The following is a 24,391-nucleotide window of genomic DNA, read 5'->3' on the forward strand; positions in this document are numbered from 1 at the left end:
TGTTATCAGCCCATGGAGTAAAAATTGTAGGGAAGTAGTAATAAAGGTGGTAGCTAATGTTTTTGAGTGGTGATCACATTCCAGGCACTTTCTGAGACCTTTGCGAATATTAATATAATTGACCCTCGTAGCAACCTATTGAGACCAAGGCTAGAGAAGTTGTGCCCAAAGTCATTCAGCCACAAGTGGTAGAGAAGGAATTTGGCTGCACAGTCGGGCTCCAGAGGCACCCAATTAACACTATAGGCAGACTAGATGTTTCCATTGAAGTTATTGTGAGAAGTAAGGGCAAAGAGATGGCTAAGTTAATATACTTAGGATATGATACAAGCAAGTAGAAGGACCACTTGACATTTGGGGGCCCACCCCTCTCATTTGACAGATAAATGAAATGAGACCTAGGGATATCAGTTTACATATTCAAAGCCTGCAGCCAGCTTGGAGCAGTTTCGACTCTTCCAACCATTTAAGAAATTTCCAGGCATTGAGCATGGAAAGAAAACAAATATATTCACAGTACAGTTTATTTTGAATTAGATTAATTTTCTTAGTTATTTTGGATTCTTTCTTAAAAATCATAAACTAAGTCATAATCCATTAATAATAAGTCTTTACACTGAAAAAAATAAAAAATACAAGTTTATTATTCTTGAAGCAAAGAATCCTTTAGATACATATTTTGAAAAATACAACTGATACTAAATATTGCCCTAAAGCAGTTGAATTAATGTAAAAAAATTAAATATAAGTTGGATCATGTTACTCCTCTGTACAAATGATTTATTCCTACCTTACTCAGAATAAAATCTTGAATTCTATAGTGCCCTGATCTGAGGGCAATAATTGGGTTAAAGGGTCATTTTACATTTATTTTGCAAATAAAATAAAACTATATTACTACATACATGGCATGATTTCAGAATTGTCTGATTTAACTTTTGATGAAATTCAGCTTACCTATAGATAGAAAGTTCTTAGGGGTTTTCTTGAGCATAAACTGACCTATGTATGGTGTCATGTCACAAAATTCAGGTGGGAGAGCAGACTTAGAGCATCTCCGAAGGATGGATGGGGGTCTGTGCTCAGGTCTCTTACATTTGATTCTATCAGAATTGTTATTTGATCAATGTAGGGTAAGGTAATTGAATAGATAGGACAAATGAACTCAAGATATATTTTTGTTTCTTTTTCTTTTTCTTTACAAAAGCAAAAATATTTTCCAAGATACCTTGTTACCTTCTCCCTGCTCACTCAGAGGAGATAAGAGATGTCAGCAGGAAAAGTCAGGCCTGCAAGGGAAAGGACCAAGGAAAGATACCCTCTGTTTTTCTTAGGAAATCTGCATCTTTCTCAGGGTTTTTTCATTTCCTCTACTCTTATCAGATTACGAAGATAATTCAATATTCCATCAATACAATTCCCTAGATCCCTTAGCAGAATAGTGTATCTCCTGTTTTCAATCCTGGCTGTAGGGAGTTCTCATTTCTAGTCAGACCCCTGTACCATATACGCCACTTTTCAGAACCGCACTTTTACTGACATTCATTCATGCATTTCCTAGGGTGTTAGAATTTATTTTAAAGAATCTGAACAGAGGGTAGTTTGGGGGACATGTTAACAATCACAGTGTGAGCTACAACACTGAAGAATTAATTAAAAGCAAGGATTAATAGCATTTTCTTTAAAAAAAAGAAATCTGAATTCTCAGTTACCTCTCACATCAAAGGGCACGTTTGACTTTTTGGCATTGAAAATCATCAAAGTCAAGTTTTTCCTGTTTTTAGAGGCAGCTGGTTTTTACCTACTTTCAAATACAAGTATTTTGTAGAGCTGGAATTGCATGATTGAATTCCAGGGTGTCAGGAGACACTGTCATGCCATGTCACTGAGGCAAAGAAAGGAGATTGTGAAGATGTTAGCAAATATCAAAACTGAAAAGAAAACTTATGGAATCCAAGAGTCTTACAGCTAGTGAATCAATATTCAATTTATATTCATACTGTGTATACCACTTTCCTTATAGTAGAAAGCCTTTTTAGGGTAATGTGATAGGTGTTCTGCAGAAGTCAATAACACTATTTTTTAACCTTCTTGTCTGGTTGAATCACATGGAAATAGATGCATGCAATAATGCTAGGAGATGTTCACTAATGTACAAGTATAAAATTTCTCTGTCTTTGATTTCTATGTTATTCAGACTTCAGGTCTTTTGATTTTCCAGATTTCAGTGTGGCTACATGAGATTTACACTTTGTTCTAGGGATCTGGTTGGTTTAACTGTGTTACATCCTCCCAATAGAATGCTTTGCAACTGAATTTTCTTGATACTGATATGGAAATTTAAAAAAGAATCCTGTTAAAAGGAAAGAACAAGCTGCAAAACAGTATACATTACAATTTTTGTAAGATGGGGAAATAAGATTATAATATTTGTATTTGTATGTGCATAAGGAAACAATGGAAATATGTTCAATAAAATAATAAAAGATGTTGCCTACAAGGCATCAACCTTAAAAGTAAAACAGGCAGTTATTTTACCAGCAAAATGGGTTTATTTGGGAATAGTGGAGGAATTGCAATTCGGGACATGCAAGCTATGGCAAATCATAGGCAAGTTTAGATATTAAAGGAGAGGAATGTTACTTTATAAAGGAAAGGATGAAATTGGGAGGGGCTGCTTTGTATGAAAGTCCATGGGAGGAAAGCAAGAGTTGGAGGTGGAGATAGTTTCCAATTAGGTGAGATGTGGTATTTTCCTATTGGCCATACTTGTTGCTTGGCGAGGAGAAATTCTTCCTTCCTCTGCTGGAATAGTACAGTAGGTGTCTTCCTGTTGAGAATGCAAGGTCTCTTCTCTTGGGGCCTGCAATTGATGACCCGTGGTAGGTGTGGGAGCTCCCCCTTCTGGCCTCCCAGCTCCATTTTAAATGAGTTTCCTTTTTCCGGTTTCATGGAGAAGGGTGGGGTCGAGGTAGACAGGAACATGGAGAGGACTGAGATGTCTCAATGTCTGCCTTTTTTATATAGTGTGATTTTTGAAATGAGAGTGTCTTGTCTATTTAAAAAACTAAATTTAAAAAATAAGTACTATTATTTGAAATAGCTTTATTATCCATAAGTGCTCCTTAATTTAAAAGTAACTTCTTGATAAATTTATTCCCTAGGATTCAAAAATGATCATTATATCCCTAGAATTTCTTTTTAAGATTTCATTTACTGTTGCTGCAGTCAATGCTAGGTTTTGTCTAAGGAGGAGGAAACTGAAGGCTTTTATTTGTGTATCTTTAACTTAAAAATATTGTTTAAAGTGCTTCATTGAAGTTTTAAGTGGAACTAGTTTTCCTCAGTGCTGTTCCGTTTATTACCGTGTCCTCCCTCTACCACAAACCAGGATGAGTGACGTAGAGGCAAGCTTACATTGATTGTAATTCAAGGTCAAACTTCATCTGAATTCAATTTAAGCCCACAAATATTTAGTGACTACCTACATGTGATGTATTGTTCTAGACACGTACAATACATCAGAAAATAAGAACAATGATTACTGCTCATGTATAACTTAAATGCTAGTTGGCGTGGGAGGGAAGCAGAAGTTAATTATAACAAATTGGTAAGTTATATAATGTTTTTTTAAGTACTGCTAAAAACTAACTTTTTAAAATAAAAGATAAAATCATGGATGTCATGCAAATATAAAATGAGCACCTGTCAAAGATTTTTTTTAACGCATTGATTAATGAGGGAACCAGTAAAATGTTATAACTTGTTCAAAGGGGAAATAAAATAATCACGTGCTTATATTTAGTAAAATGAACACTGAAATAAAGTCAGAAAAGAAGGGCAAAACCTGATCAATATTCACAGGGTACTCATCAGTTATGTTCCACCACACATAATTTTCATTTCTAGGTACGAAAATCATTTACATTGTTTTTCTATTACGCTCCTATTAACAAGAATAATTTTCATTACTGTTAGTTCCCTGTTGCATTTCTATAGATAAGAATTATTTTAGTTATTGTCAGTGTTCTACATCTTAGGGTTTTATAAAATAGCATTGCTTTAACTTCTGAAAATGAGAGGACTTCATCAATCCAGTGGTAGTGAAAATGAAGTATCAGTTGCACCACATTATAGAGGACTAGAGGACTACCACTTTTTTGTGGTTCTGGAAACATGATTTTGATTCTTGTTACTATGAAAACAATTCACCAATATATATAATACTCTGTAGCTAATAGTATAGACATTAGGACTCATTTCACATTTTTTTCCACACTGGTTTGGGTGTTTTATGAAAAGATTTGTGTGTGTGTGTGTGTCTATTTGTCTCATAAAAGCTTGGGGCTGGAGTTTTGGTAAAACTTAAAATGCTACTTAATTCTCACTGCTTATTTGCTTTGCCAGTTTATTCATAAAGGTTCTTTTTCATGTCTCAGATGCTGGGAGCTTAGTGCTGGCAACATCAGATGGATTTATCAAGCCCCAATTTTAGCAGCTATTGGGGTAAGTTTTAAAGCCTGTATAGTTAAAAAAAAAAGACACATAATTTAACTGCTGCTAAAACCCAACAGAGTTTGTCTATCACTTTGTTCTACAAAGGTTTAGGAAACTCTCACTTTATAGCAGAAGCTGTTGGGAGAGTCCGGTTTGGGGAACAGACCCATATTCATGGCTGGCACTGAGCCCCTGAGGAAATCACGTGCCCTTCCTTTAATCAGCTAGCATGTGGGGACAATTCCAGGGCCTCAGAATATCCATGAACATTTACATGTTCAGGCAGTTGGAAGGTCCTACAACTCTTTCCCCTTTTCATCCATTATTTTATATATCTTCTTTAGTATTCTGATCACCTACTCTGGTAGGTCCAGAGTAGGAGGCAAATAGCAGGAAAATAGAGGAATTACTGAGAGAAAATGATAGTATGATCCATTACAAAACATTGCCTAAAGCTTTTATTTGGCATTATTTCCCCAAGAAGTCAGAGGATTCCAGACCAAGACATGTCCTACAGAATCTTGTCGAATAGGTGATAGGGAAAATGACTAGACTTAGCAATGTTTATTGTATTATACCTTTCTGCCTGTAATCGTTCAACTGTATATTACATCTCTGTTGCAAAAGAAAGCAAAGTCTAACACTTCTTTGTATCTAAGAAAGCTCACCAAAATGTTTGCTCTTGACCTGTCTTGAAGACTTTATTGCATTAGCTTCTCTGTGGTTTGATGAAGAAAGGATATTAGCTGTGTTTTCCTGTTTCTCATGTTTGAAATATAAGAATATAAACATAAACTTATAAGAATATAAGTCCTTAAAAAAAGGACTGATGTTTCAATATTAAATGTTAAATCATTTGAAAGTTAGCAGTCTAATCCTTTAACTGTAGTTTTTTTTTTTTTTTTGGTCTTTCTTTGTTTTTCAGTTACTTTTCTCATTTTGTTTTCTTCTGGACAATGTTACCCAGTTTGTCAGCACATTGACATTGGGTACAGAAGGGTAGCTATTAATGTGGCTGAAGTTTTGTAAGATCTAAGAGTCAGATGAAAGCTTAGTTGTTTCATAGGAAAAATTCAGAAGGAAATATAGAAGAGATCAAAAAGGAATCTTCACTTCAGAAGCCCACTGATATAAATATTTAGAGGGACAAATAAAATACAGAACACTTCTAGTGAAGCCAATTCATATTCCTGCTAAAACAGCCTGTCATCAAATTGGACCTGATTCTGTCTCGTAGGAGAAGTTTAAAATGGATCGTAGATTAATGAATGAGAGTGACTGCATTTACAAACTCCAATCATTTAAATTTTAATGAAATGCTCCTATATTACTCTAGTGATAAACCACTCCATCAAACCATCTAGTGATAAACTATATTCCTGAGAGAACATCAATGAAATTAAAGGTATAACTTTATAAAATAAGGTGTTTACTACTCTGAGTTTCCTTTTATCCTTTGATACCCTATCCTTTTCTATGCTACCAATCTTTCTATTTCCTTCATCCTTGTTCCTCTTCTATTGTGTTTGCTTCTCCGTCACTTACGATCATCTTTTTAAGGGGATAACCCACGTCTTACTACTTTTTTTTGGAATTGATAAATTAATGTTCTTAAACTTGCCAATACTTTTATATAATATTTGAGTTTGCATTTGAGTTTGCAAAAGAAGGGCCTATTGAAACCCAAAAATTATTAGGACTTGAAGCAAAGGACAGTGGAGAAAAGTAAATCATAGTGCATTTTCCATTGAATCCTGGCGCTCTTTCAAGTTGCCGACTTTACTATAATTCAGCCCCTCCAAGCTGCACTTTCTAAAAAGGAAATTTGAGATTCCAATGCCGATTTTGTAAGGTTATTATAAGGACTAGATGAGACAATTAAGTTGTTTAACTATGAAAAACACTCAGTGAACAGTGGCCAGTAGTGTGGCATGGGAATAGAAGTGGTAGTCAACGGAAATGGTGGTGCATGCAGTGGGAACACAGGCTGTCTAAGTCTTTCTGTGGCCATCAGGGAGTCACGAATGAGGAGGAGATAGCAAGAAAGTCTGTCCAGAAGGCTTAGTTATAAGGAGACACCAAGTAGGTGAGATTGGAACTGAAAGTATGAAGGAAAAGGAGAAATCCCCTAACAGGCAGATCAGTGCATGCTAATGTGTGAATGGACAGCCACACATGTTCTGTGGCTGGAAGGAAGAATGCATCTGCAGAAAATGCAAGAGATCAGAGTGGAAGGTTGGATGAGATTTGCATCATGATTAGACTCATATTCTCTGCTAAAGGACATTGGAATTTTCCTTGAAATCATGGTGAGACATTTAAAAATTTTAAGCAGGGTAGTAATCTGACTAGATTGGGGTTTTGATAAGAAAATTCTTGATGCATTAAGGTTATGGATTAGATGAACTAGTTTGGAGGTGCGACTGTTAGAATGATATTAATTAATCACTTTAAAGCACATAGTCCTATCTGCTTGACTCTGACTTCAACCATGATATTTTGAGAGTCTTCAGATTTTCGCATGGGAGACCATCCTCTTGATGTAGGCTTCCAAAGAAAGATACAGGAATTAAAGAGTTGCATTAAAGTTGGGACAATTGTAAGCTGTTAGGAAAAGCAGCAAAGGGACATTCAGTGCAGCAGCAGCTGCTGCCCATGGACAGTGGGACAGCAATCCATGCCTTTTCTTCTTTCGGTGTGTCAGTCCCACATTCACCATTTGTATGAATCCATCCCTTTGGAGATGCCATAGAGCCTCAAAATATTTCCCTGAACAGTGTGTTGCTTCATCTTAGCTGAATTAAAATGTGAATGTGCAATAAGGAAAACTAAGATAATTATTGTTGTCATCAAAACTGTAAATGTATAACTAACTTAGTGATGCATCTTTGATACTTGAAAGACAGAAATTTCTTCCAGAGCCATTTTCTTATAGTACATACATTTCAGCAATGTTTATCCAACGAGAGTGATCAAATACAAAGGTCCAAGACTCAGTCATTTTCTTTAAGTTTTCTATTGTATTGGAAACCAATACAATATTATATTGGTTTCAGATGTACAACATAGTGATTTGACAATTATATACACTACTAAATGCTTACTACCATAAGTGCTATTATCATCTGCCACTTTATCAAGATAGTACAATATTTTTGGCTATATTCACTATACTGTACTTCCATTCCTGTGGCTAATTCATTTTCTAATTGAAGTTTGTACCTTTTTTATACCCTTCATCTACTTCATCCATCCCTCCATACCTCTCCCCCACAGAGTAACCAGCAGTCTGTTGTTTGTGTTTACCAGTCTCTTTTTTGTTTATTTGTTTTGTTTTCTAGATTCTACATGTAAGTGTAATCATATGGTATTTGTGTTTCTCTGACTTATTTCACTTAATGCAATATCCTCTAGGTTCATCCATGTTGTTGCAAATGAAAATTATTTCACTCTTTTTTATGTTTGAATAATATTCCATTCTGTATATGTAACACATCTTCTTTGTTCATGCATCTTTAATGGATGCTTTGGTTGCTTCCATGTCTTGGCTATTATAAATAATGTGGTGATAAACATACAGGTGCATTTATCTTTTTGAATTAGTGATGTTTCTTCAGGAAAATTCCTAGAAGTGTAATTGCTGGGTAAAACTCAATTTTAAAGCTACTCAAAGCTTTTATTAAAGAGACTGAAATTGGAAATCAGGGTGATAGAATTGCAAATACCAAGTTGATTTTTCCCCAAAGGAAAATCTGCACTCCAGAATTCCTTCCCCCTTCTCAGTGAGTCAGATATAGAACTTCAAATAAAATTGAAGTACTACCATTTACCATAGATGCTGTTGCTAAGTTGTAAATTGAATCTCTAACTGATAAGAAATGAATTATATATTATATCTTCATAGCTGTTATCAGTTATTGAAATTATATTCATATTCAATATAAATTGAGATAGATTAAGGAGTTTATTATCTATTACTTAAATGTTCATCATGTAGCATCAGTATACATATAAAACAAAGCAAACACTTTTCTTGTGTCCATGATATTGAAAAATAAGGCAAAATATGGGATGAGATGGATGTATTCAGAGAGTCTCTGAGGGAAACAAATGCATAGCATCCCTCTTTGCAGTTCACATTCTAAAAAGTTGAGATATGAAACAAAGGACATAGAGAGAGAACCAAAGCGAAACCCTCATAGCTGTGGGAGCTGCGGCTGGAAGGCGTGATTTTAGGTCTGTTAGCCATGCAGGCCTGGTGAAGAACCTCATAATTAGGCAGGATCTACCCACCTAGACACAAGATGCGGAAGGACAGGCTCCCAGCCGAAATGCCATGGAGAAAGTCTACTCTGCAAGCTCCCAAGTTCAGGAAGGAGGGGCTGAGTTAAGCAGACTCAGTCTTCTCCCCACATTTGCTCATCAAAACTTCCCAAGCGCAGATCTATTGAGACGCCTCCCTGGGAGGAAAATTTAAAAATTGAGAGAAAGCGCATCTCCTTATTCATGTATCCAAAGGCATAGATCAACTAGGCAATGGCAAATAGATGTTTTATTCATGTTTTATAATGGTGGATTTTCCTATACATAAATTCTGACTTCTTTCTTTGATTATGTCTTTTAGGATAGATACCTAGAAGTAAAAAATTCTAGATGGAAAGGGGATATTCTAATGTACTCAAATACACATAAGGTTTGGCGAGTCCCATTCATCACTCACTCACTCACTTAACAGATCTTGAATAAACACCAAGGACATTGCATGTGAGATAATTGGAAAGACATGGTGAGGGGTCAGACACAAATTTCTCATTAAGCTTAAGCGTCATTGGTGAGGCAAACTTTTAAATATATGGCTTCTCTGCTGCTTCTGAGAAAAACTGACATTCAGCTTTAATCCTGAGAATGAGCTGACCGAGTAAGGATGGGAGAGCAGAGGCAGTGGGGAGGATGATCCAGGCAGAGGGGACTCTAGGTGCAAAGCCTCAGTGAGAGCCTGAGGAGCCAGAGGCTTCGTGGCTGAAATGGCAAGTTCTTTGATTCAATTCATTTGTGGTTCCCGTGGAGTAACTCTTTAAATTTTTAATTGAGAAAGAATCAAATGTTTATATTTGCATTATTTTAAAACCACTTTTGGTATGTGTGAGTGGCTTTAATGCTTACAAATGGTCCTTTTATTCACTTTCTCTGTTTTTTGTTTCTTTGTTTTATCTATAGTTTGCCTGACATCTTTAAGCAAAATTTTCCAAGGAGGTTACATGAGATGTACGAGGACTCTCTAAGTGATTTTATTTTAGAATTATTCTTTCCTCCTTTAAAATAAAATGCAAAAATCTCACAAGAAGATTCCTTTAGTCTTGTTCTTTTTCAGTCTATTTGCCCAGTATACAATGTCATTTTCCCATCTGCAGGGGATTAAGGGCTGATACAGAAGGTCTCTCTTTAGTGCAGGGACTTTCTCCTCTTATGCCTTTACTGATTCACTCTATTTATCATTATCTTTTCTTCAGAAAGGGAAATCATCTGCATGATGACTCTCAACTCCATGCCTTACATATCAGCATCTTATCCCTCATGTCATATAAGTCTTTGTTCTTTATCCCTCCATTTGTGAAGATTTCTTTAAGGGTGTTCTGAATCGCTCAATCTGTGTTCCCATTTAGTCAGATCTACTGTTTGCTGTTTCTAACATTGGTTTTAAAACTTGGTTATATTTTAGATCCTTTACAATCTTTTCTTAATCTATCCTGCCCTCTAAAAAACTTCTGTTTTCATCTCAATTTGCTGTTAACTCTATTTAATGGGCAGTATGATACAGTGATTAAGAGTCTACACTGTGCATCTCATCTGCACAGGCCTCGTTCGGGCTCTGCCACTTGCTAGCTGTGTGACCACGTGTCATTTGTGTAAGCTGTGGCTGATTCCCCATCTGTAAAATGGAGACAATAATATGCCTGTCTTATGTGAAAACTGGTCAATTCATCAAGGAACCCTAGAGTAGTAAGGAATCAATAACTTAGTTTCTAACTACCCTTTATTGTATATTTTCTAAAGTATTCAGAATAATTATTTGGAGTTTCACCTAACTGTTGTCTCATGTATCAATATGTGTGTGCATGCATATATTTTGTTTAACTCTCTTTTGAGGCAGTAAGGGCTACTCAATCTTAGTTTTTATTAATTCTTTCCATGATTCACTTCATTGTCCTTAAATGTATCCCCTTAGTTATTAAACCAATGTACTGGTGGTGTGTATCGTCTTTAGTGAAGTTTCTGGGAGCTTCAGGTATTTATTTAGTGTTATCTACTGGCCTAAGGAGAGAGTCTCTGGTCAAGGACATTTTAATATAGATGGAGCTTAAGCTTGGCCCATCTGAAACCATTTATAATTCTTCCTTATCCAGGAATGGGGAGTGACAAATGCCAGTGCTCAGCTGGCATTGCATCTACAGCTCTGCCAGCTTCAGCTCCTACCACTGGCTTTGTCCTTCACACAACAGTTATATAGCATCACTTCCCACTATTTTCACTCCCAGCGTCACTGTACTGCTGGGAACTGTAGTCAGATAGGGAGGAATTAATGGGACATGAAGTAAGTTTGGCCATTCAGAAAACAGCACTCATACGATAGACAAGCAGCTTTTCACTTTCTTATTGAAAAAGATTGTGTCAGGGAGCTAGGTGTTGTTAGCAGGTGAGGAGGATGAATGGGACCCTCAACTCTTGCATCTTTTTATCCTCCTGAACATATTAGTTAAGAATTTACAATACAGACTCACAGAGAACTGGTTCAAATCCAGCTGATAGCTGGGTAGCTTAGGTCAAATCAGCTAATCTATTTGAACTGGAGTTTCTAGATCCTTAATAAATGGACATAATAAAAATCCTGTCCCATATCCATGTGAACATTTAAACTAGAGTGTGTTCAGTAAATGGCGGCTCTGACTGGCCTGAAAACATCTTTTTTCTTCCCCTGGCTCACAGCACCCCTCTGTCCTCCTTGCAGGTGTGGTGCTTAAGTCCAGCCCTTGTTCTTATAGAAATCTGTGAAACTGGTGAGAGGTGAGAGGTGCCGCAGGGTAGTCAGTGGGAGGATGGCAAAGAAAATGGCTGGAGGTGAAGGGCTGATACAGATGATCAACTGGATTGTGGAGTGGGGCACTTGAATCACCCAATAACCAAATTCTCCAAATTCCAGAAATGATTGAAGACTCAGCAAACCATGTCATTCCCAGAAATGCAGAACGTGGCGGGTCCTCTTCTCTGGCCATTGCTCTGGCAAGGGCACAAACCACACTTGGCGATCTACATTTCCATTTCCATCCCTCCTAAGTACTAGCGTGTCTGGGCTGCAGACATCTCCCTGAATGATGGAACTCAAGGGCTTCAGTTTCCACTTCCTTATGATCCAAGACCTGGAGACTTTAAAAAAAAATCTCTTCATTTTGGATTTGGTCACTGATCCTTGGTCCTTGGACATATGATTGGCTTGAACTACCAATACCTTCCCACCTTTTTTAAAGCTACAACTTGATTGTCTCTGGTGGTACCTACAATGGTAGCATTTCAAATTCAGTTTATTTGTCTACACTGGGGGCCTTTCCTTATACAGCATCTTACTTGCCTTTTAATAAAAATCCTTATGTATTTCACCCAATACTTTTCACACATTAGAGTGACAGCATCCCCAAAACAACTCTATTATTCCTCTCTCTCAATTACAGACAGAATTTGGTCATCCATTTCACAAGGGCAGTTGGTTCCATTTATAACTACGATCATCCTGTATCCTGCCAGTTTGCCGCAGGGCTTCATATGAACTTTGGTTGGCAAATGCCCTGTGGATTCTAGCAGATCATTCTCTGGTATTTCTAGTGTTCAGTGCTGTTGAAACTTTTTATCTTTTTCATGAGGGCAAATCAAGACTCACCAGCTTTCCAACATCTTATCTCAGACTCCCTCATTCACATTTATGGAATGGGTAATTTTCAGTCTTTGAATATAAAGTTCAATTTACATACATTTTTATAAACATCTTGAAGAATAACTTAATAATTCTTTGTAATATCATCTTCTCTTTCAGCTGAATTTCATTCTGTTTCTGAATACAGTTAGAGTTCTGGCTACCAAAATTTGGGAGACCAATGCAGTTGGACATGACACGAGAAAGCAATACAGGTAATTCAGGACAGGCATCCATCAGAGGAAATATTTTGGTTTCTCTGTTGAGTAAAGAACAAATAGTGATTGATCTGAAATGTCTCTAAGAGATAAATTTATGAATATGTATTTTAATTTGATTCAATAGTGCTCTTTATCAGAAAAGTCTATATATTTTAGGAAAATACAAGTAACCCCAAACCTTCCCAATGTACTTAAGTTCTAAGTATATTTTTTAAATCTATTCTTAGCAGACTGGGATTTTTCTCGTAAACTATGTGTCCACCCAGAAAATCTCTTGTTAATGATCTTCGCAGACAATTTAATCTGTGGTTTTAAAATAATGTCATTACTGAAAAAAAATCTAGAAAGTGGTTTCCAATCTTGCCATCAAATTGGCAACTACCAAATATAAATTTTTAAGAACTTTCATATTACTGATTGAGCAAGGTTCAGTATTCAGTCTTTCATGAGGAAAAGGGCAAATTGAGTGTTCACAATCATTATCAAAAAGGTGTGTCCACTTCTCTCAATGATCATTTTGGAAGTTCTGGATAAGAGGGGCCTCTACCCAAATGGACACAAGTATCCAGTAGTCAGCTGGATGTGGATTGAATTTATATTTCCTAGACAGGTAACTATTTCCATCTGCCTTGGATTGTTATGAAATGTTATCTCAGAAACAGAAATGAAAAATCATAGTCAGCATTTTTAACTAACAACATTCTCTGAGTCCTTTGTTGAATTCATTGTATTATAATAGAAATGGTGCATAAGGGTTTATAGTGAAGGGCCTTGGCTCTACTAATATAGATGGTCTCATGTCATATCCCATTGGTGAAAACAAAGGCCAAAAGATGATATAAAAATGGAAAATGTAAATAGCCTTTCATTCTTCTTTACAAAATGATAAAGTGGAATGGTATTGGAAAGCTGGTCATTTCTCTAGTTCTGAATAATACAACTTATTTCTATTGTTCTGAGTGATGTGAACTTATACTTTCAGTAAAAGTTGCCCAAGAGATTTGGGAAACTTTGGAGAGAACAAAAGGTGACGATCTTAAGCAGCAGGTATAATAGACAATATTTTGATCTCATTCATGGGGGATTATTTTTCAAAATATTTTAAGAGAATAATTTATTAAGGGTTGAAATCATGTACTCAGAATTCAAAATACATTTTAAATAACCTGGTGCTCAAAATTTCTTCAAGTTTTAAGTGATTAATTAGAATGGGGTCTAGACTAATAGTAGTCAGAGAAAGTATTTTTTAGCCAATACATTTTTTTTCATAGCTGAAACATATTTAGTATTCTTTATAATGTCCAAAGTTAAGCTATAGATAAAAATGTAGTAAGACATGACTCTTTCTTTTGGAGAGAAAAATGTGGGAGCTTATATGGCAGTAATTTGGGAATTCAATTCAGTATTCAGGTTCTGGGGCCTTAGACTGTCAAGTTTAAGTAGCCTCTCACTTTTTAAATAAACTGATTTAGGAAAATGTAATCTGTGCCTCCATCCCTGAGACATTCCTTCGATTAGGCTTACTTGAATACTTAAATTTACACCCACTCATTTTTGTCCCTTTAAACTTCTTTTTCATTTGTTTATTAGCAAATGGTCAAATATTCTTGCTAAAACAAAGCAATGAATATATGTAATGTATGAATACATATATTCCAGATGGTGGTGTCTTAAACAATTTTTAAATACCTTTCCATGCATATTACTCTTGAAAGACTGACAGACTGAATATGTATCACAGAGCTGAGATAGTCTTTTTAGGGGAATGTGTGCACACACACAGAGAAAGACTTCTAAAAACTATATGATATCCCTTCATTGATATAGTGACTTAAAACTGAAATAAATTGACATAATCAACTTAAACAAAACTTTTTGAGATAATTGTAGAATAACATGCAGTTATAAAAATAATACAGAGAGATCCCATATACCCTTTACCCAGTTTCCCCCAATGGTGACATCCTGCAAAACTGTAGGTTACAGTTATTATAAAGCCTAATTGATATGAAGAAAATTAAATAATTTATCAGATATGACTAATATATTTTTTCTCTTTTAAATTAACAACTCAATTCCTTTGCAAACTAAGAAAAGATTGCCAGTACTGGAAGGACATGAGAGATGTGAAAAATGCAAGATTCGATGGAATGGAACACTTAAATGTTTTGGCCAATTTGACTTTCTATTCAATATTAGACAAAAATCATATTTAATATTTATTATTTGGGGAATAAATCTAACCAATATTTATTATGCAGTATGATCATAAAGAAAACAGATTTTTAAGGCTGAATCCACTACTGTGTAAACTTTGGTTGAATATTTTCCCTTTCTGAGCCTCTATCCTCACCTGGACATGGGATAATAACAGCTCTCTCACATGTTGTAGTCAGAATAAAAGGAGGCAGTGGGTACAGGATGTAACAGGAGGATGTGAACAGGCGCTTGATAACCAACAGCTTCATTCGCTGACTGCCCTCCTTGTGCCACACAAGAGGTGCAAAATTAAAGAAGACATGGTTTCTGTCTGCAAAAAACCCACAATTGAGAGAAAGAGGGGGAGGAGGGAAGGAGAGAGAGATTTAATTAAACAAAGTGAGAAAAATACAAGTGGAGATGCACTTACAAAATGTTATGTGTGTGGAAAATAAGGAAAGATTAATTCAAGGCCAAGAAGTACTGAAAAAGACTTAAGAGAAATAATATTTTTAAAAATTAAGTTGATTCTTACTTAACATTTCCCTGTATGGCCCCAGAAGATGACTGGTTAGCCAGAGACGGGTAAGATTCCTCAAGGGAGGAACAACCTAAGACAGGCACAGTCGCAGGGGGGCCATCAGGTGAGAAATTAGGGATCAACAGAGGTGAGGCTTAGAACCTCCCCTCTCCCCGTTCTGAGAGAAATCTTCTGCATACGTGGATGTTTTATGGCCCTGGTCTAGCTTGGATTAACACACAATCTACAGGCACACACCTGATCATCTACATTTGCTCTCTTACAACACTAAACTATGTTTCCTACCTTTATCTTGTATCTACCTACCACTTCAACATTTTATTAAAAATAATAATAATAAAGAGAGAAATGTGGTGTCCACATATAAATCAAGTATAAAAATCAAATGAGTATTCATATTTGAACTGACTGTTTATAGTTCATAATGCATGACCAAAACCGAAAGCTTCTGTGATGACTGCCCTTGTAATGTTCACCAATGTTCACCGTGTAACTTATTCATTATGTAAGAATTTGTTCTCCATGTAAGAACTTGTTCGTTATGCTTCAGAAGATTGGAGACTGATGAAAATTAGGCTTGGGGTGGATTAATGATTGTGCATTGAGCATTGGCCCCCCTATACAAAATTTTATTGTTGTTAACAACCATTTGATCAATAAATATGAGAGATGCCCTCACACACACACACACACACACACACACACACACACACACACACACACAAATATATATATATACTTCCAATCGTAAAATAAAATAAGTAACCAGGATGTAATGTATAGCATAAGGAATATAGTCAAAATATTGTAACAACTTGGTATAGTGATAGCTGGTACCTAGAATTATCATGTATATAAATGTTGAATCACTGTGTTGTACACCTGAAACTAATGTAATACTGTGTGTCAACTACCCTTCAATAAAAAATAAAAAATAAAAAATAATTAAGTTGATTCTTAAAAGAAGAGATTTTCCAGAACTTTTCACCTGAGAGAATTATTACTACAAGAATTGGCTATCTATTTTCTAAATAAGACAGCAAGTCCAATGACCCATTTGACTCCATTGTATTCCTCTCATGGCTTTGCCCTTAGATACAGAGCCGCCACCATGTTTCCAGCAGGCCAGAAGGCCACTTACGGTTGTTGCATCCCTGAGTCATCTCATTAGACAGCTATGCCTTTTCAGAGAGCCAGGCTGCAAAGATACACAGTGTGCGTGAGTGACCAGATGGGCGCTGAGACAAATTAGTGCCCAGGATTGCTGAGAGATTGGATGTGATTTAAAAAGTGCATCTTTATAAGTGAATAAACAGATCACCCATGTGTACATTGGCCCTGCATGTGACACTACAACTCATTTCCTGTCACCGAAGGATAGGTTTAAAAGAGGATGTAATCATCATTCTTATATAAATGAAAACACTTTAAAGATTTTATTTAACTCATTAATGAAGGAACTGGTAAGGCATTACACAACCTTGAAAGAGAATAATGAATGCTGAAACCAATTTATGAATGGATGCAAATTAGCAAAATTTGTCAATATTTTTAGGGCTATAATTAGTAACATTCCATTGGACACAGTTTGCATTTCTATGGATAGGAATTTTTTGCACTGCTGTATTAGGTAGATTTCTGAGATGGCCCCCAAGATTACCCCTGCCTGGAGAGAGGTTCCTCTGCTAGTTTTAAAGAAATAATCTGACATGTTATGAGGGGCTTTGGCTAGGACCTGAGGATAGCTTGAGGGCAGCCTTTAGGAATTAAAGTGACCCCTGGCCGACAGCCAGCCACCCATTCTACAACTGCAAGGAAGTGAGATCTGGTAGCAATCTGAACGAACTTGGAGGAGAACCCTGAGGTGCAGATGAGAGTGCAGTCCTGGCTGACACCTTGATTTCAGCCTTGTGATACTCTGAGCAGAGGGCCTGTCTATACTGTGCCTGGACTTGTGGCATATAGAAACTGGGAGATAGTTCCTGGTTCAAGCCACTGCATTTGTAGTAATTTGTAACATAGCAACAGGAAATGAATTCAATTATAATCTGTTTTCTTCAAATTAACTTTTATCTTTATAGAATTGTAAAAGAGCCTAGGCATAGACAAAGAAAGAGAAAACCCAGCTAGTTGAGCGAGTAGGGTACCCCTAGATTTTAGTCTTTGGCAACTTTTCTTTACTCTGCACTGAATCAAACTGTAACCAGACTTTTACATTTGTGATCACTTCACAATATGTTGCTCTACATTAGTTTTTATTTTAACTTAGGCTTTGGCTCCTAGACACACACAGTAGGAATAATCAAAGTTAGCTTCATTTTGAGACCAGGGGGATTTATCCATTCGCTGTACAGGAGGAAATACAATTTTCTTTTCCAGTGATGTTTGTTGGCAAGACTTCCAAGGTTCTGAAAGTTAATGCTGTTCCACTTTATCTGGTCAGACTGAATGACACAGACATGAAGGTAGTCAAAATGTTCTGCCTGTATAAACCGTGATGTGAAGAAGGTACTGGCTGGTCAGGATTCAGGAGGAGGACAGGCACATCCCAAGGAGCCTCTGAAAGTTGAAAGGATTAGTTAGGTCAGAGAATCCCATTGACTTATCAGGGATGCTGCCTTGAGCTAAATGGATGTAAGGTAGATTTTCAAATTAAGTGGGTCTCTGGCATGAGGACTAAGGGCAGCATAGGAGAAAGCCCATAGGTCATCAAGGAAACTGGATGTGAGGCAGAGCAGATGGCCCTGAACCTAGAGGAAAAGAGGGTCCAGACACTCGTAAGAGGTAAGTGAGGCAGAGGAGAATGAGATGGAGCCAATGCAACTCCAGATGTCTACAACAGGGATTTCAGCATGATTCTGTGGGACTCTGCAGCTCATGCAAGAACTGAAAAGGTGGTTATGATAGGAAAGTGGATGCGTCTGGAAGATGATACCTAGTAAAGCACTAAAACATTAGTGCTCTGATGAACTTGTGGGCCCCATTGCTTCACTTTAGAGATAAGAAGACTGGGTTGTAGTTGCTCAGGTGGTTAATAGGAAATCTAGAAACTGAATGCAGTTCTCTCCAATCTTAGACTAGAGTGATCTCTACTCACTCACAGTGTTTATTTCCAAGAAGAAAAATAAGCAAGTAAGTAAGTAATGTAGCTGGAGGGAAGAATAGTGAGAAAGGAAGAAGATTGCAGTCATTTGAGGTTACTGGGACATAAATAATTCTTAGAGAAAGAAATATTTGAGAAATAAGAAAGAAGCAGCCAGAACTGGCAGTTTCTTGGATAAAAAGTTGCAAAACAAAAGCCCCACCAGGAAATGATGTGTTTGGGTGTACTAGGTATCTACTGTGCAAATGATTACCACAAGCTCAGTGGTCTGAAATAACACATCTGCTATTTGATAGTTTCTGTCAGTCAGGAATCTGGGCATGGCTAGCTGGGTCCTCTGCTTCAGGGCCTTTTACAAGGCTGCAAGTGAGGTGTCAGTCAGGGCTGCAGTCTTATCTTAAGGCTGGGCTGGAGAAGAATCCATTTCTAAGTGCATGTGGTTGTTGACAGGATTCAATTTCTTGCTGGCTATTAGCCTGATGCCCCCTCTTTTTGCCACATGGCCTCTCAGTACAGCAGTTCACAAATGATAACTTGCTTCATCAAACCATACAAGAGAGACAGTCTGCTAGTAAGATAGAAGTTACAGTCGTATGAGACATAATCACAGAAGTGACATCTCATCTTGGCTGTAATCTATCAGTTAGAAGCAAATCCCAGGGCTTGCCCGCACTCAAGGGGAGAGGATTAACAAGGATACAAACACTAGGAGGTGGAGATCCTTGGGGGCCATTTTAGACTCAACCCATCACATTGGAAAACCTGGGATTTCTCCAAATACACAAGAAAATGTATATGAAGAAGCTCTTAAGGGAAATAAAGTCAAATTGCTTAGTTTGCCAGAAATAAAAGGCACAAAACCTAGAAGTATAGATAGTTTGAGATAGAATATATGACAGAGCATATTTAGAGAAAGAAAGAGGTATTGACCACAAGTTGCTCATAAGAATATATGAAATGATAAATGGAGATCCAAGTGTAAGAGGAAATCAGGGAGTAGTTGATTTTAAAATGAGCAAAACAAGCCGAAATGCTGCCTCTGAAAGTAGACAGTTAACGTGGATGGAGTTAGCAGTTACTACTCTTTTAAGACTTGACCAGAGAAATTAAAACTTAGGACAGAAAAAAAGGCATTTCACAGCTTTATAGAGATGGGGTGTCCTTTAAGCAAGAATGGAAAGAGATTGGAAAGACTTAGAGGATAATAATCATGGGAAGTGAGAAGAAATGACTCAGTTCAGCATAAACGTGGTAGCAAGTAGGAAGGGGACAGAACTTGTGAGATCCAAAGAGATGGGGAAAAATCAGCCCCGGTTAGCTCTGTCAAGCTTATTTTTTTCCAGAAAGGCAGTCGAAGTCCTCTACTAAAAAGGCTGGCATTCTCCTTCAAGGAAACTGGCCAAATCAACCCTGGTCCTGGTGCTGGTCTTTGGAGTGCATTACATCGTGTTCGTGTGCCTGCCCCACTCCTTCCGGGGGCTCGGCTGGGAGGTCCGGATGCACTGTGAGCTGTTCTTCAACTCCTTTCAGGTAGAGAGTGCCATCTGGCAACCTGGTTCTGTGTTTCGCTTTTGTGTTCCCCTTTGAACCTCTTGCTCTGCGCCTCTGGCGTTCATGAACTTGTCTCCCAGGGGCCATGAAAAGGTGCGGCTCTGGCGTCTGGGCTTTTCCGTCCCGCAGAGGCTGGGTTAGCGGCCGCAGCAGGAGCTGTACCTCACAAAGGAGCCTGGGTAGTGAGACAAGCAAGCATCCTGGTGTAAAATATGTAACACCCGCAGAGCAGGGGCCTCTGCGCATGAGTATGGAGAAGAAATGAAAGCCAAAGAGGGAGAAGGCAGGGACCGAGGGGAAGGAAAAGGGAGAGAGGACAAAAAAGAGCAAGAGTAGCTTCTACCATTTCATTTTGAGTTACTGTCATCCCTTACCTGGATTGCGTAGACGCCTCCTACCTCCTTTCTGTGCGCTCATTTGCTACCACCTCCTGATGCCTTAAATCTAATCTCCATACAATAGTCTGAAGAATCTTAAAAATAAATTTGATCATGTCACTTATCTATTAAAAGAATCCTGAGCTTCCCATTGCACTCAGAATACAATCCAAAGTCGATTCCCTGGTGTGCACAGCCCTACGTGACAGGGATCCTGCCTGCCTGTGACTTCGTGTCACATCATGCTTCCTGTCACCCACGGTTTGGGTCACACCAGTGCTTCTACACTTCCTGTTCCTCAAGCTCATTCCTGCCTCAGGAGTTCATTTTTTTGTGTTTCCTTTGCCTGGAACACCCTTCTCCCTAATATTCACGAGGCCTGGCTTCTTCTTGTCACTCAAACCAGCTTAAACATCACCTCCTCTGAGAAGTCTTCATTGAGTTCTCCATGTGATATATCTTCTCTGTTCTTCTCTTTCAAAACAACTTGTTCTGCCTGCATTGCCCTTATCATCTGTCTGCATAGCCCTTTTTCTCCTGTGGCTGTTTGTTTGTATTTTATACATCTGTGTTTCCTTCTAGAACGTACATGCTAAGAGAACAGGGATCTTGTCTGTCTTGATTAAATTGTTTAGCCTTGGCACTCTGAGCCATTTGTACTGTATAAGCTCAATAAATATTTTTGAATGAAAGAGAAAAGTTTCTTTCGCTTTTTAGCACATAATACCACATGTCTGTATTTTACAGCATTGACAGTGTATAAACGTCTCTTAACAACCAGGGGCTATTCCTTGATCTTTGAGTGGCAACATAAAAGGAAACTAATATAATAGAAATCAGTTTTTGTATTATCTTGGAGAATTTTATTTTACTGAGTTACTTTTTTGGTTCAGCTGACAACCAAAGAAAGATCTCAGACAAATTTAATGAAAACTTGAGAATTTAGAAATCGGAGAAAATAGTTTATATAATTTTCTGAGGGAATCATAAAAAAATACCCAGTTTTTCTATTTCTACATTTTGACACAAGACACTTTGGTACTGTGATCCTCATGAACTGTCAGCATGCTCACATTCTTTTTCCTTCTCCAGGGTTTCTTTGTGTCCATCATCTACTGCTACTGCAATGGAGAGGTAGGTTTGAAGGAGCCCCAAACATCCCACAGGCCTAGCTCTGCGTAAGCTTGTTAAAGGCCATCACAATGTGAGCTGAATCTCTTTAGGATCCCCAGCAGTTACAGGGCAGAATGGGCAATATATATATATTATGCACAGATATGTATATATATATTTGTTAAGGTATTATTGATATACAATCCTATGAAGGTTTCACATGAGCAACATTGTGTTTACTACATCCACCCATATTATCAAGTCCCCCCCACATACCTGATTACAGTCACTGTCCATCAGCATAGTAAGATGTTATAGACTCATTACTTATGAGAAGGGAGATATTTTAACCAAAAATTATTTATAGAAAGCAAGAATTAATGTAAATATGATAAGGTCTTCCCCTCCCAGCACTTCTAAATGTCAATTAGTTGCAGACTTTGATGTCAAAAAACTTGTTGGAATGCAAGTCAATACTTGGAAGAGGAGTATCAATATGACACATATTCCAGTGAATGCTTCAACTTATATTCAATTTCAAGTTCTGTAAGGAACTCAAAAATAAGTTTCCCTGGGTCAAATACATTAGAAATGTTCGTATTTTTTTTTAACTACAAGACGATGATGGGACAATTTCAGTTCTTTTAGGAGTTAGCTGGAGAGAAGCACTGTACTGCTCTTTTCAGTGACATCAGGTTCCTGGGTTTGCACGGCTTCCCGTGGCACTTCCAGATAGGCTCCTACCGGGAAAGAGGCGATAGCGGTAGAACTGGATCTTCAGCCACAGGGATGGAAATGAGACCGCCAACCTCCTGAGAATGCACTTGCAGGGCCTGACTTTCGCCTTCCCCATTCTTCCTCCATCAGTATGCCTGCCTATGCAGTTACATTTCTAGCCCAGAAACGTCCATACCATTCCTCAGCCACAGCTGGCACTCCCTCTCTCTCTCTCCTCCACCCGAGTCCTCTTTTTCCTCTCCCACAGGTTAGATGTTTCTACTGGCAGCATTACAACTTCTTTCAAAATACTTATATTTCTCTCTAAACATGTTGTTCATCTCCAGGGACAATACCCCTCTGGAAGGTTTTTTGAGGTTGACAGAGAATATGTATGTCAAATCCCTAGTACACAGAAGCTCAATTATTACTATCACTGAAAGGCAGGCATCCATCAAACAAGGCTTCAGGGTCTCCTTCATGGTTTCTGGTGCATAATGTGGTTCTTGCGATTTAGGTTCAGTCAGAAGTGAAGAAGATGTGGAGCCGGTGGAACCTCTCTGTCAACTGGAAAAGGACGCCTCCGTGCAGCGGCCACAGGTACGGCTCGGTGCTCACCACCCTGACCCACAGCACCAGCAGCCAGTCGCAGGTGGCAGCCAGCACTCGCCTGGTGCTCATCTCCAGCAAAGCGACCAAGATGGCCAGTCGGCAGCCTGACAGCCATGTGACTTTACCTGGTTATGTCTGGAATAATTCGGAGCAGGACCGCCTGCCACACTTGATCCATGAGGAGACCAAGGAAGGTAACGGGAGCCAGGGAGATGAGATTCCCTTGGAGGAGTCTTCCAGACCGTTGGAATTTAACCCAGACCCTGAAGGAAGCAAAAGAGAAACCGAGGATGTTCTCTGAATGAACACCTTTAGCTCTAAAGAGCTGGTCCTTTGGGTTGTGTGAGAGAAGCTTAGCTGGTGTTCCTGGGCTTGAGCCCCTGAGCTGAAAATTCAGGGTTCAAGTGTGACTTCCCAGAAGTTTCCAGACTCCATAAACTGGTTCTATGAAAAAAGAGACATGTCAATGGAATAATTTATTACCTTATTTTGGCATCAAATGCTCTTCTAAATTGATCTGTGATACTTTGTGATTGTTCATTTTTCTGCGCTTTTGGGTGGAAAAACTTTCAATTGCTTGGTTCTGGTTTTCCCCCATAGATATTACTCTAAGTATGCTGGAGACCATTTAGCATGTGTCATTTCCCCTTTCAGAGATTGGTGTTCTCCTTTTCTCTTTCTTTTTTAAATGTATGGTACTTCTATTGTTGTGTATGTTTTGCCTGTGCATAGGAGCACTTATGGGTTGAAAATACATGTTGAAAGGTTAATCTAAGAACAAGCACACACTGGAAAATACGTTGGCTGGACTTTTGATGAAATAATAAATTTGTGGCAAACTTGTTTCTTTCTAGACACAAGGAAAGTTACTCAAGAAAGAATATTGTACATATTCATCCTTTCAAATGTCCCTTCTGTGACCAGCCAAATCTCAGGTCTTTACTCCTTTGTAAAGCTTGCCATGTCACAAGATTTTCTCAGTCATACACTTGTGCCTGCAAACTGATTTTGTTTGTAATCATTTTTATCAATAGTAAAACCCACTGTATCTATGCCTTTTTCTTCTTCTATTACTACTTTCCAAATGGCCTTGGGGATAAATTAAAAGTTTATTTTAAAAATGCATTTTGGGTCATTAAAAAAAATTTTCTCTCAACATCTAAGTTTGTTTTTAAGAGCCAACTCAATTTTCTTTCTGTAAATCGGCAGAGATCAGTATGTAGCTCCAGTACTTTACTGAACTTGAAATTTCAGTATGTTGCAGCAGTGAAGCATTATTCAGTGCATGTCAGGTACCCAGCATCCTGCTAGGTTTTTATAAGCACTAACTTATTTAATCCTCACTATAAATTTATGGAGTAAGTCTCGTCACTGTCACCCTTTCTACACCCTTCTCATCCACTGTTACCTTTCTACAGGTAACAATGAAGTAACTTGCCTGAAGTTGCATAGCTACTCATGGACAGAGTGTGTTGTCAAAAGTAGATCTACTGACTT

The 24,391-nt window shown here is 37.8% G+C and overlaps 1 protein-coding gene across 1 annotated transcript in view; it reads left to right on the forward strand.

The window, feature by feature from the left end:
* The window catches only part of PTH2R (parathyroid hormone 2 receptor), a 43,882-nt gene extending 19,904 nt beyond the window's left edge, over positions 1-23,978 (forward strand). Inside the window, exons 7-11 of the mRNA XM_057503920.1 lie at positions 4,440-4,506; positions 12,581-12,675; positions 19,916-20,054; positions 21,545-21,586; positions 22,800-23,978. Of these exons, the coding sequence (XP_057359903.1) occupies positions 4,440-4,506; positions 12,581-12,675; positions 19,916-20,054; positions 21,545-21,586; positions 22,800-23,195 (739 nt within the window). The 3' untranslated portion in view covers positions 23,196-23,978. The remainder of the gene's footprint in view (positions 1-4,439; positions 4,507-12,580; positions 12,676-19,915; positions 20,055-21,544; positions 21,587-22,799) is intronic.
* The last annotated feature ends 413 nt before the right edge of the window (positions 23,979-24,391 follow it).

Source organism: Manis pentadactyla, chromosome 6, assembly GCF_030020395.1.
Source record: "Manis pentadactyla isolate mManPen7 chromosome 6, mManPen7.hap1, whole genome shotgun sequence".
NCBI classification, from domain to species: Eukaryota; Metazoa; Chordata; class Mammalia; order Pholidota; family Manidae; genus Manis; species Manis pentadactyla.